Genomic DNA, 14475 nt, shown 5'->3' with positions numbered 1-14475 from the left:
CACCCCAGAGTTAGCTGATACACATCGAAATAAAATTTTAAAAAACATACAAAGCTAATGATGGGGTAAAGAATGGAAGAGTTTGGTCAGAAGGGGAATGTTATAATAGGAATAAGGATGTGCCTTCAAAGGAAAGCACTGTTGCCAGGAAACAGGGCGAGGAGGGTAAACCCAAGATCAGCTTATTTGAGGAGAAGGAAGTATTTTCTCTCTCTAAGGTACCACCTGCACCCATCCGTGCCAAATTCGGCTCGTACTTGAGCGCTTCCTCTCCGCGCTTGCGCGGCTGTCCCTGCCCTGTGAGCGGGTGGCAGTTGCCGCGCAGGCGCTGAATGGGCGCAGCCGCCTTCCAGAAACAAGCCGAGGACGCGCTGCCAGCTCGGTCGTGTGATGGCCTCTTCCTTGATTTTGAAATGCTGCGCGGCTGCTGGTTAATTTTAACTTTTGAGGCCACTTGTCGCTTGCACCGTACCTGGGGCACTGCAGACTTTCGGCCTTTCTTCAACTGGCGTGGTCGGTTCATGTGAATGCAATTTTTGAGCCACTTGGCTGCTTTGGTAGGGAAGATATTAGCGGCTGCACCATCTTCTACTTTCCGAAGGTGCGCAGTGTAGCTGCGCAGTTGGCGAGTGACTGGAGAAACTGTGTGGATCAATAAACTAAAAGCAAAGAAAGAACAGGTATTTATTTATTGTCCAGTGGCAGAAGCTTTACAGCATCAAGCTTAAAGAAGGTATTTTAAAATACAATGACAATGCCAGCCCATCTATAACATCAAGGGACCCACAACCTACTTAAGTTGTGTGGAGACATTAAAAATGGGCATTGATCAGCTGAGTCCCAGGTATTGAATTGGACGTGTTATTAATACTCGTGTTCTCCCTCTGCTTGTCGGACATGTGCGGCATGGAATTTTGTCAACCACAGTCAACTGTATGAATGCATCAGCAGTTACTTTTGTTGCCCAAAACTATACGAACAGCAGTTTAATGCTATTTGTTGATTTTACTCCAGGTAAATGAGAAAAATATATTTCAATATAAGTTTTTGTATTCTTCTGATACTAATTAATAGATGTCTTTTAAGTTAAAGAAATCTGAAGAAAAGCTACTTGACAATACAAACACCAGGAAGATCAGAATGATTTCAAAGTTGCTAAATCACTTCGTATTTTAAAAAAAATTTTATCAGTTGTAGTCCCTTTGTTTTTCTAGGCATCATCTTAGTGTCAGTGTCTCGACTGGCGATAGTGTCAGTCTCGACCCCCAACGAATTAGGATTGTAATTTTCTTTCCTTGCACCAAAATACTTCAGTTCAAAACATTTCACCGGTGCTGTAGGTGACTCCTCTTCTAACCAATTATACCTTTTTTTGTGAGCTGATTAGTGCAGTTGTATTTTGTGTAATATAATGCATATTGTCCAGAGAAATAGGAAGTGGCAAAATGTATGTTGCATGATCATCCTATAGTCTTGTTTCTAATGACCTTCGGGGGGGGGGGCGTCATTGATATTATAAAGTTAATACTGTACTGTAATCAGGGTGCAGAAATACAGAATGAAGCTGTAATTACTTGAGTACCAATACATTGACATTTTGTTGTGTGAAGAATGGATATCATTTGCATGTACATTTGTGTCTGGTTTCAAATGGCACAGTTATTCGTGGACATTGATAGCAAATAGCTTGGATCACTGTTATGAAACTTGCAGGAACTATCAGGTTTGGCACTATTAGTTACCATCCTTACTGATTGCCAGTGTTTCCTGACTACCTCATTGCTTTTTTGCTGGGTGACTTATTGGAGATGTTTTCTGACTTCATAGCAGAATCACTGAATAATTAGGGCATATGCTTGGTTTCAAAATAACATCTTGGATGTCTGCTTGATATGTGGTAATTAAAGGCTTGGACCAAGTGTTGTGAAGTGGGATTAGGTTGGATCTGCTGTGGACACAATTGGCCAAATGATCCCCTGTACCATAGATTTTCATCTTCCTTCAGATTTCTCCTTTTCTGATGATTTGCTCAGAAATTTGTTTTAAATTGAACTTGAATTGTTTTGCATCTGTTGAAAAATTGTCACTATCATTAAAGATCTTTGGGAATGTTTCTTAATTATACTGTTGTGGATTTTATTCATAAATTTCTAAATTGTGAAGCAGTTTTTGTTTGAATATGGTAGGAACTAGACATTTAACTTACTCATTTAAGCTGAGTAAGATTCTTGAAGTTATCAGTGAACCTCCTTTCTCAAAATAAGGGCTGCATTTTCTGGACTGACAAGAATCTCAGAATACTCAGTCTAACAGATTGCAAAGATTTGGTCTTTGAGCATTTGAAGGCAAAGCTCGAGAGTTTTGTATATTAACAAAATCAAGTAGAGTGTGATTTGGGCAGCAAAGAGATTCTGGGTTAGAATCAGCTGTAATTTTACTGAATGCTAGAGCAGGTATGTGGGGGCAAACAACCATTTCTTCCTTCTATTTCCTATAGACAATCAAATCATTTGTATTGACTTTCCCTTCTTGAGTCATTTTCCAATATTTGCTAGCTCAATAATTTTTCGGTTCGGGTATAGTTTATGGGTTTCTGTAATGTAGGGTAACATTCTAAAGTGTTTAAATACATTAATACTGGCCTGTGGTTTATTTTTAACTGAAAAATTACAGTGATCATGTACTATTTTAAAGTTATATTAAGAAATAGTGACATCATTAAAGAGTTTAGCTGCTTTAGAATTCTGGTTCTGAAAGTCATAACTTGGTGAAATCCATCAACATTTCTAAAAGAAGTGCAGTAAATACAAGATCTCTATGTGTAAGTGAGGACTCTAATTAACTAATTTTAGTTACTTTAAAAATTGTGACTTTTTAATTTAATTTTTATTTAAAATGAGAATGTGAATGCAAGTGGTTAAAGGCCTTGATAGAGTGGATGTGGAGAGGATGTTTCCTTTGGTGGGAAAGTCTAAGACCAGAGGACAGCTTTAGAATAGAGGGGTGTCCTTTCAGAATGGAGATGAGGAGGAATTTATTTAGCTCAAGAGCGGTGAATCTGTGTAATTCTTTGCCACAGGCCAGTCTTATGTATATTTAAGGCAGAGGTTGATAGATTCTTGATTGGTTAAAGGAAGAAGGAATATGGGGAAAGGGAATGAGATTTGGGCTGAGAGGAAAAATAAGTCAGCCATGATGAAATGGCGGAGCAGACTTGATAGGCCAAATGCAAGTAGCCTAATTCTGCTCTTATATCCTATGGTTTTATGGATTCCTTGGTGTTGTTGAGTTACCCAAGTGTTGGTTGAAGTATACAATGAAATTGAGAATTGGTTAGTTAATTTAGAAGACTGAGTTATTGTTTCAAAAGATTTATATTTCCATTTTGGAAGTTACCAGAACAGCAAATGTGTTGCTAATGAAGCAATGCTATGCAGTGCAATGGAACAACAGTCTTGTTTCTATCACTTGCTTTTTCATAAATAGAAAATATTTTAAAGATTCTATTGACTGTACAGAAGGAAAGCAGATGAGTTGAGTATTTAAAATGTATTAGTACATCTCTGAAATCTGAAATATTGCATATGTGAAACAAGAAGCAAGTAGAGTTTGTATATATTGAATTAGATTTTTCTTAAAATAAATCTTTTTGAAAGCCCTTTGTACCCTTGTTTTTGAGCCAGTGTTGATGCTGCTGTTAGTCTATGTTCTGGGAAGTAAATACAAACATAAAATGTTGGAAGCAATCAACAATTCAGCCATCATCTGTGGAAAGAAATCTGCTGAGTATTTCCAATATTTTGCCTAGTATTCAGTTTGTAGCATCAAATGTTTTTTGATTGATGAAAAACAAGGTCAGCAGCCACTTAAAGTTTCTTAATTTCTCTAGGTCAGAGGAGAGAATGAGTGGAAAGAATGTGTATACTTTTGAGTTCAAAATAATTTGAGATGATCTTCATACTTTAATATATTTTTAAATGTTTTGGCTGACATAGGATTGATCAGCTGGAATAGTGGTACTGTAGCATGAGAGAGAGCTGAAACCAGGCAATGTTGTCTCAGGCTAAAGATTTACTAATTAGGACTGTGATGAAAGGAAATCCCTTCACTTAAATGGTTGGGTCTTTGGGATTCATCTTCCCAAAGAATTGAGTATCTTTGCTGTTGAGACAAATGGATTTTCAATGGTAGCACAGGAGAAGATTGATACAAAAGATCAGCCATGTCTTTTTTGGAGGTTAGACCTTAATATTTCCAGCGTTTTCTTCTTATTTAGATTTCCACTGGCTGCGATTATAACTAATAATCAAAAATTTCCTTACTTTAGATTATACAGAGATACTCGGCAGGGATATCTTCTTATCCCTTTATTATTTAACTTGGCTTTAGAACCTCTTGCTATTGCTCTTAGAGATTCCAATACTGTTCAGGGTATTAAGAGAGGGGACAAAGTACACAAGGTTTCATTGTATGCAGATGACCTGTTAGTTTATATTTCAGATCCTAGGAAATCTATTCCTTCTATGCTATCTATATTTTCTGAATTTAGTTGTTTTTCTGGATATAAATTAAATTCACATAAAAGTGAGTTATTTCCCATTAATAATTACTCAGATCAGTATCATCAAGTACCTTTTAGTATTGCTAAAAACTACTATATTTATCTTGGTATTAAAATTACTAAAAATTTTAAGGACCTGTATAGATATAATTTTCTCCCATTAATTGATTACACCCAACAAATGCTTTCTAAATGGTCACCTATGACATTATCATTAATAGGTCGAATTAATGCTATTAAAATGGTAGTTCTACCAAAATTCTTATATATACATTTCAGGCAGTTCCTACCTTTGTTTCTTGATAGAATAGATTCTATAATCTTATCTTATATTTGGAATCATAAAAATCCTAGATTGAATAAACCTTTACAGAAATTAAAAAAGGACGGTGGTATGCCTTTGCCAAATTTTAGAATGTATTATTGTGCAATTAATATTCGATATATTACTTTTTGAATTCATTACTCAGACATACATGAATGTCCTTCATGGTTGGATTTGGAGGAAAACTTGGTGAAGGGGTTCTCTTTGGCCTCTTTACTGGGAGCTCCTCTTCCCTTTTTGTTTTCTAAGATTAGTAGTCAAGACTTTAACATACTTTAAGAATTTGGTTTCAGTTTTGTAGATTTTTTGAGTTAAATAATTCTGTTCTTTTTAGTAATATCCATATTAATAATTTTTTTAAAACATCAATCTTGGATAAGACCTTTTTAATTTGGAAAACCAAGGGGATAACAACTTTTTTCAGATTTGTTTTTACGGGACTGTTTAATGTCTTTTTCTCAGTTAGTGGATAAATATGGTTTACCTAATGAACATTTCTTTAGATATTTACAAATTAGGAATTTTTTACATGGTTTGCTGCCAAATTACCCTTCTGTTTATCCACCTAATATGACACATGCTCTTTTTCAGCTTAAACCACTTCAGAAAGGGTTGATAGCTATAATTTATAAACGGATATTGAATTTACGAATGATATCTAAAGATAAAATTAAATGTGCTTGGGAATTGGAAGTTCAAGAGTCATTTTCAGATAATCAGTGGAGTAAAATTCTTCATTTGGTTAATAACTCATCTACTTGTGCCCGTCATTCTTTGTACAGTTCAAGGTAGTGCATCGGGCCCATATGTCAAAGGATAAACTAGCACGTATCTTTGCCAACATCAAACCTATTTATGACAGATGTAATAGTGAGGTGGCCACTTTAACTCGTATGTTTTGGTCTTGTATAAAGCTAGACAATTTTTGGAGTGATGTTTTTAAAACATTATCAAAAGGCTTGGATCTGGACCTACAACCTAATTTACTTATGGCAATATTTGGGATTACCCCATCGAAACCAGGAAATATACGTTGAGCAGAAACAGGAATGATAGCCTTTTCAACTTTATTGGCTAGGAGAGCCATTTTACTGAAGTGGAAGGATTCTAATCCACCTATTGTCTTTTATTGGCTTTCCTCCATTATGTCCTGTCTAAGTTTAGAGAAAATAAGAAGTTGGACATTTGATACATTCTTTCAATCTGAGCAAATCTGGCGACCTATTATTCAGTATTTTCATTTAATTTAATTTAATACTCTTCCAATTTTTTTTGAAGTTTTAGATTTGATCAGAAAGTTTTTTCTTTTTTTTTGGTTGTATCCTCAGAATGGACTGCCAGTCCCTTTTCCTTTTTTTGTATAGTGTAGTGGGGGTCTTTTTTTTCCTTCATTTAAAATTCAAAGTTTTTTTCCTTTCCTCTTCATGAACTGATAGGAGGAGGATTGCTGTTTTCTTTTTTATTATATATTATATACTAGCTTAACACTATGTATGATCTTGATAATGTCTATTTCAATCTGTTTGTATTGTTATTGAGATGTATATATTATATATATTTGAGATAATTCTCTTGTTTGTATTTATGTTCCTTTTAATAAAAAGATTAATAAATAAAGATGACTTGCACTTCAATTTTGGGCTCTTACAATTCTGTTTCTGAACTGTGAAGGTGTTCTATTGATTAACAATTTACTGTTACAATCTGCTTTGTTATTTCATATACAGCTGAAATGATTCATGGCAGCATGTTTTTGATTGATGCTGCCCAAAGTGGGATTTGTTTGTTAGAGTTCCCCTTTTTTAATTGATACATAGAATTTGTTTGGACTCAAAGACTTTAGTGCAAGTATAATCGGTTTGAGTCAGTTTCCATTCTGACCTTTCCATTTTCAACATCTTACATTATGTTCCAAAGAAGTTCGGTGAAAATACAGGGAAGAAAAAGAAACCTCATCTTTCTACTAAGCACTCTGGTCTTACCATAGGTCTTAATCAGTACTCCCACTTTATTTTTCACAACCGGCTGCTAGTAATGGAGGATGGCTGTACAGATGCATCAGCAGAGAATGAGATGGAGGCATGTTTTGGGGATATGGATCCCCTCGTGGCACATTTACAAGAGTGCTTCATTCCCTAAGACTACCTGTTCTCGATTTTTATGTCACTCTCACAGATCATGAGAGTTGTAAACAACAGGAATTCTGCAGATGCTGGAAATTCAAGCAACACACATTAAAGTTGCTGGTGAACGCAGCAGGCCAGGCAGCATCTCTAGGAAGAGGTGCAGTCGATGTTTCAGGCCGAGACCCTTCGTCACCTCTTCCTAGAGATGCTGCCTGGCCTGCTGCGTTCACCAGCAACTTTGATGTGTGTTTCATGAGAGTTGTATCCAGTTTTTATCTTCAATGCTTCCCTTCTGGTTTTTACAAATAGTTTGCTTCTCCAGATCATATTTTGTTATTAAATTGAGATTTTTCTTCCCTCAAGCACAGTTGTGCTTTTCTATCTGATCCTACAATTGCTTAAAAGCTATTCAACTTATATTTTCTTACAACAAAGAAAGAAACATTCTGGCTCAATAAGTCTGTGGACACCTCCACACGTAAACAAGATCCATTAATGTTATTGAATTCAAAAGTCCGACATGCATATGTTCATTTCCATGAACAGCAGGAATTGTTTCCTTCATCTGCTTTAAATATTATGTTTTCAGTTTTATGTGCTTTTGATGCCGTGCATTGCCATATAGTAGAGGTATGGTTACCATATGGTGTGTGTTTTTTCTGTGGATGCCTAAGTGTAGAAAGTGGAGACATTGGTGAGCTTTTCTGATTGTGCAGGTTATGTTCTAGGATCATGAGAGGTTCTATGAGATGTGAACTCCCAGGAGTTTGAAACTGCTTGCAGTTTCCACTGCTGTGTTGTCGATGTAAAGGGGGATGAGAATGGTGTGAATTCTCCTGAAGTCAATAATCATCTCCTTCGTCTTGTTAACATTGAGGAAGCAGTTATTTGCTTGGCATCAGACCAGTGTTAAGGATGATGGGAAGGGAGCAGCAGATGTGCAACCTGACTATCTGAGGTCTGTTAATCAGGAAATCCAATAGCGAGTTGCACGGTGGTGTAGTTAGACTGAGGAATAGGAGTTTGTTCACCAAGGTCTCTGGGACAATAGTGCTGAATGCCAGATTGAAATCTGGAAACAGCATTCTGACATAATTATCCTGGTTTTCCAGGTGTGTCAAGACCTGGTGTATAGTGTAGAGAGCTGTTATGTTGGTAAGCATATTGGTGAGTTTCCAGTGTGGTAGGAATTGATTTTTTGATATGTGCCATTACCAGCCGTTCAAAACGCTTCTCAATGATTGGTGTTCATCCCACTGGGTGGTACTCATTTAGTTCTGCGGGTGTAGAGTTCTTCAGGGATGATGGCGGCTGATTTGAAGCATATGGGGATAGCAACTTGGATGAGTGAAGTGTTGAAGATGTCTGTGAAGACATCCGTGAGCTGGTGTGTACACTCCCTGAGTAGTTGGCCTGGGATGTTATCTGGCCTGGCCACCTTACTTGTAGACTGAAACTGACATTAAACATTATCATAATTTGAAGTTAATGAAGATCTTTTAGGCCAAGAGACTTGGATCAAGTTTTTTTAGATTAGGCATTATTCCTGTAGTACTCCCCTGTACTAGGAAAAGTATCACTGTGGGATCACCAAAAGTGGATACAATATAATATCCAGCAAATTTCTTAGTGTCCTTTCCCTTTGGATTGTTTTAAGATTTAGGATCAGAATTAGACTACTTGGCCCGTCGAGTCTGCTCTGCCATTTTATCATGGCTGATCCAATTTTCCTCTCAGCTCCAATCTCCTGCCCTCTCCCTCATATCCCTTCATGCAATGACCAATCAAGAAGCTATCAACCTCTGCTTTAAATATACATAAAGTCTTGGCCTCCACAGCTACCTGTGGCAAAGAATTCCACAGATACACAACTCTCTGGCTAAAGAAATTCCTTCTTATCTCCATGCTAAAAGGACACCCATCTCAATTCTGAGGTGGTGTTCTTTGGTCTTAGACTCTGCCATTGGAGAAAATATTTTCTTCACATCCACTCTATCAAGGCCTTTCACCATTCGATAGGTTTCAATAAGGTCACCCCTCATTCTTCTGAATTCTAGTAAGTACAGACACAGAGCTTCATATGATGAGCCATTCAATTCAGGAATAATTTTCGCGAACCTCCTTTGAACCGTCTCCAGTTTCTGCACACCCTTTCTAAGATAAGGGGCCCAAACCTTCTCATGCTCCAGGTGAGGCCTCACCAGTGCTTTATAACGTTTCAACATTACATCATTACATTCTAGTCCTCTTGAAATGGATGTGAACATTATATTTGCCTTCCTCACCACAGACTCAATCTGCAAATTAACCTTTAGGGAATTCTACACAAGGACTCCTAAGTCCTGTTGCATCTCAGTTGTATTTTCTCTCCATTTAGAAAATAGTCAACCCTTTCATTTCTTCTGCCAGTGCATGACTGTATACTTCCCGGCACTGTATTCCATCTACCATTTCTTTGCCCATTCTCCTAATCTAAGTCCTTACATAGCCTCTCTACTTCCTCAAAACTACCCACCCCTCCATCTACCTTCATATCATCTGCAAACTTAGCAACAAAGCTATCAATTCCATCATCCTAATCATTAACATATAACAAAAAAAATCAGTCCCAACACAGACCTCTGTGGAACACCACTATTCACCGGCAGCCACTCAGAAAACGCTCCCTTTATTCCCACTCTTTGCCTCCTGCCAGTCAGCTACTGCTTTACCCATGCTTGAATCTTTCCTGTAATACCATGGGCTCGTAGCCTTATATGTGTCACCTTGCAAAGGACTTCTGAAAATCCAAGTACTGTACACAACATCAACCAATTTTCCTTATTACTTCTTCAAAGAATTCCAACAGATTTGTCAGGCAAGATTTTCCCTTGAGGATACCATACTGACTATGGCCTATTTTATTATGTGCTTCCAAGTACCCTGCAATCTTATTCTTAATAATTGACTCTAACATCTTCCCAACCATTGAGGTCAGACGAACTGGCCTATAGTTTTCTTTCTTCTGTCTCTCTCTCTTGAAGAGTGGAGTGATATTTGCAATTTTCCATTCTTCCGGAACCATTCCAGAATCTATTGATCCTTGAAAGATTATTATTAATGCCTCCATGATCTCTTCAACCACCTCTTTCAGAATTCTGTGTTGTACAACATCTTGTCCAGGTGACTTCAGATCTTTCAATTTCCCAAGAACCTTCTCTCTAGTAATGGTAGCTTCACACATTTCATGCCCCCTGATGCCTGGAGCTTCCACCATACTGCTAGTGTCTTCCACAGTGAAGACTGATGCAAAATACTTATTCAGTTTGTCTGCTACTCCATTGTTCCCCATTACTGCCTATCCAGCATCGTTTTCCAGTAGCCCAATATCCACACTTGCCTTTCTATTACACTTCATGTATCTGAAAAAACTTTTGGTATCCTCTTATTATTGCCTAGCTTATTTTCGTATTCCATCTTCACCTTAATGACTTTTTTGTTGCCTTCTGTTGTTTTCTAAAAGCTTCCCAATCCTCTAACTTCCCACTAATTTTTGCTTTATTATATGCCCTCTCTTTGGTTTTAATGTTGGCTTTGACTTTTCTTGTTAGCCATGGTTGTGTCATCTTACCTTTAGAATATGTCTTCCTCTTTGGGATGTAAATATCCTGCACCTTCTGAATTGCTTCCAGAAATTCCAGCCATTGCTGCTCTGCCATCATCCCTGCCAGTGTTCTTTTCCAATCAGTTCTGGTCAACTCCTCTCTCATGCTTCTGTAATTCTCTTTACTCCACTATAATATTGATACATCTGACTTTAGCTTCTCCATATAATTCTGTATAATTCTCAGAATGCAGTCCAGTAATCTGTTACCAATGGAAAAATACAGCATGTACTGGAAATATAGACATTAAAAAATTGCCGGTAATACCTACAGATCAGATGGCATACTGTTTTCAGTTGTATATGCAGCTTTATATTTGTTGTGATCTTTCAGTGACGTGTCTCCAATGATACTCAGGACTTATTCTCTCTCAATCCATACTGTTTACTAACAAGAAGTACTGATGTTCTGAACTGGGCTTATCAATATCAGATAAGTAAAGGCATAATAAGGCAACTCAGTCCTACACCTTGTGCCATATTGGAACTCCAGGAAGTTGTTCATGTTCCTTGGATTCTTTCTCATAGCTTTCTCCCAACTTTATGTGGTCTAGGCCCAGAGTGTATCGATGTGGCAGGGTCCGTGAGGAATGATTTAAAATGACGGGCCAGGTGGATTGAAAAGGCAGGATGTCAGAACCAGAAGTTAGGCTGGTTCTGCTTGCTGCTCCGCGATATTTATTCTGCTTTTCACTGAACTGAGGCTGAGGCCTGCTCTGGGTGCTCCAGGCTTCGTGTCTGTGGGCTCTGTGATGTTTACTCTATGTGCTGCTCCAGGCTTCGTGTTTGTGGGCTCTGTGATGTTTACTCTATATGCTGCTCCAGGGTTTGTGTCTGAGACTGACTTTCATTTTAAATGCTATTTGCTTACTTTTATTGTTTGCATGATTTGTTTTCTCGCTGTCTGTCTCTGTCTCTCTACATTGCATGTTTGTTTTTTTTTGTGGGCTCTTTTGAGTTTCTTGTCTTGTGGCTGCCGGTAAGGAGACCAACCTCAAGTTTGTATAATATGTACATACTTTGATAATGTGATATGAACTTTAAACTTTGAACCTTTTTGAATGCCCAAAATATAGTACATCGAATGGTTTTCCCTTTATTTACGCTGTTACATTCTCAAAGAACGGAACAGGTTCCCCGGGATGATTCAGTGATGAAAGGCTTTAGTTATGTGGTTGACTGGAGAATAACTTTATGTATTAATTCAAGGATGCTGCTTTTGCAGGCTGAGCCATCATTTTAATTGCCCGTTCCTAGTTTCCCTTGAGAAAATGGTGGTCAGCTGCCTTCTTGAACCACTGCATCTTGGAGGTATGGGTGCACTCACAGTGGTTTTTAAGGAAGGAGCTCAAGGGTTTTTACTTAAGTGATGGAAGGGCAACATATTTACAAGTCAGGATGGGGGGGGCAACTTCCAGATGTGGTGTTCCTAAGCTTCTGCTGCCTTTATCCTTCCAGATGGTAGATGTGACACATTTGGAAAGTGCTGTCTAAAGAGTCTTGGCGAGTTGCTGCAGTGCTTCCTGTAAATGGTAGAAATTGCTGGTACTGTTTAACAGTGATGGAGTGAGTGCTTTAGTTGTGGATGGGGTATCAATCAACTAGGCTACCATGTCCTGTAAGGTTTGAACTACTTGAGTCATGTGAAGAAATGGAATTGTGAAGGTTGAGAGAAATCTGATAGAAGTATTTACTATAATGGTGGTTGGTGACAGAGTACATAGAAATCATTTCATGGACAGAAGTTTAAGAACAGAGGTCATAGATTGAACTTGATTGACAGAAGAATAAAATTGAGGAAAACGTTTTTAAGCAGGCGGCTGTTAGAATTTGGAATGGAGTCTTTTGGGATGACAGCATGTGGGCAGTGGTAGGGTAGAGGCAAGGGGAGCTCGGCTCCTCTAACTGGATTGCACTTGCATAGTCCTGGAATAGAGCTGATAGGGCAACAATCTGCTTCCTATGTTGTAACTTCTTAATGGTGTGCATGGCACCACATTTATGCAAATTAAGTGCCACATGGCCCATTTCTTTAATGTATTGAATTTGACAGTATTCCTTCACATCCTTAACCCATGTACAGTTGCTTACTTGTCATGCCTCTAATATCCTATTCCAGGGTATTAATAAAGGAAACGAACAGTGAAGTACCTAAGGCTGATGCTGACCAAACAAGGCTGAATTTCTTCTTTTGGATAAAATCTTGTAGTTAACCTCCACTCCAGATGATTAATTTTCTATTGATACTGCAAGATTCTTCACTAACATAATTTAGTATGAGCAACCTGATTGAAAGTTTTAGAAAGTCAAGGTGGTTGCTATGTTAGTGGTTAAAATCTAGGTGGAGTTGACAGAAATATGGAGAGAATAAAATGGGATTATTAAAAATTTATCTAAAAGGTTGATTGATGGTCAGCATGGATTTGATGGGCTGAAGGGTCTATTTTTGTGTTGTATGGTTCTGATATTTTTTACTGGATTTCTACCATTCAATATCAAACTAAACTGAAATGTTCATGAATCTGGAAGCCATTACCTGGAAGTTAACTATCTCCAAAAAGCTAATCACTTTAATAATTATTATTAAAGTGCATTTTGTGTGATCTTACATACCACATTTCCAATAAGTTTCAGCATAATATTATAATTACATGAAGAATCAAATTTATGTTCTTTTTGGCGTTAGTAAACTTCGAAGGTAAACCATTCTATTTCAGATGTGGGCAAAGACTCACAGCACTTGTGTCCTGTTTTTGAATTCTGGAACAATACCTGAATTTAGGAAAGATTCAATCTGATTTGATTCTAATCTAACTAAGGTAATGTTATTGCCTATTTTAGTAATAATTCTACTCAGTGCAGAAATTTGAAAGAGTTATTTGGAAATCATAGCCTTGGAAGCTGTTTGAATTTTCCCTCTGGTTTCTATATTCTGACATAGCTGAAAATGTTTTCATAATTGTTGTAATCTGTTTTTGCAGAGATCTTTTTGCTCCCATTATAATTGGTTTACCTCCCTTGATTGCATGCTATAATTATCTCTGTTCTCCTTCAGTTAAAATGCACAGGTTTTTAAAATGTTACAATTTCACTTGAACTGGACTCATTCATGCATGTTTTATTGACCTTTGTCACATATCAGTGAATCTAACTTGCCTTGACATGCTAAAACCAAATTGCTTTTGTCCCTTAGTTTCTCAAGTGTGGTTACATTTGGTAACTTATAATTTTCAGGGACAACTATTGCAGAATCTTGAATTTTAAAAGATGATAACCAGAGTACCCACTATCTTTTTAGCCACCTCTTCTGAAACTCTGAAATGTGGAACATTAATAACTTCTCTGGTTATTCTGTTTTCCTAAAAGTTGCTATTTTTATATCCATTCCTCATCTGTACCAGATCCTTTGTTCTGTTACTTTTGTTTCTATTATGGATCAATGCAAAAAAAAAAATTCCTCTTTACGTATAGAAGTTCTTGTGATCTGTTTTGTTTATCATTGAGTCCAACCAAATTGAACAGTTTGGAATATAAATCTGGAGTAGGTCCAACAGCATTGGCCAAATCATAACTGTTATTGAAGCTGATTAAGAAATAATTGGATTGAAGTCTTTTCACCTCCTTCAGCACTGTGCCCAAGACTTACATTGTTCTTGTAAATATCAGTAGATGATCTTGATTTGGTTCAGCATTCTCCGCCATGCAAGCTGGACTTGAACTATGCTGTGTTACCTCATTCGTTGTACATTAATGGTTACTATTTTTTTTACTAGTAAAGCCAGAATTGATACTAAAGAAAACACAGAATCCTAATTTTTCT

At 37.3% G+C, this 14475-nt stretch overlaps 2 protein-coding genes across 3 annotated transcripts in view; one reads left to right on the top strand and one right to left on the bottom strand.

The window, feature by feature from the left end:
• Nucleotides 1-14357, bottom strand: part of ankrd45 (ankyrin repeat domain 45) — a 39710-nt gene extending 25353 nt beyond the window's left edge. Inside the window, exons 1-2 of the mRNA XM_072274560.1 lie at nt 14302-14357; nt 223-659 (exon numbers count right to left, since the gene is read on the bottom strand). Coding sequence (XP_072130661.1) covers nt 223-659; nt 14302-14357 — 493 coding nt within the window. The remainder of the gene's footprint in view (nt 1-222; nt 660-14301) is intronic.
• Nucleotides 288-14475, top strand: part of klhl20 (kelch-like family member 20) — a 70303-nt gene continuing 56115 nt past the window's right edge. Inside the window, exon 1 of one of the 2 annotated variants that reach the window (XM_072274335.1) lies at nt 288-680. The gene's annotated coding sequence lies outside the window, so the exon portion shown is untranslated. Of the gene's footprint in view, nt 681-718; nt 1015-14475 lie in introns of those variants that run through there. The other variant, XM_072274336.1, reaches the window with a different exon arrangement.

This window comes from Mobula birostris, chromosome 12 (genome assembly GCF_030028105.1).
Source record: "Mobula birostris isolate sMobBir1 chromosome 12, sMobBir1.hap1, whole genome shotgun sequence".
NCBI lineage: Eukaryota > Metazoa > Chordata > Chondrichthyes > Myliobatiformes > Myliobatidae > Mobula > Mobula birostris.
Note: the sequence above shows the minus strand (reverse complement) of the source record. Positions and strands in the feature narration are given on the sequence as shown.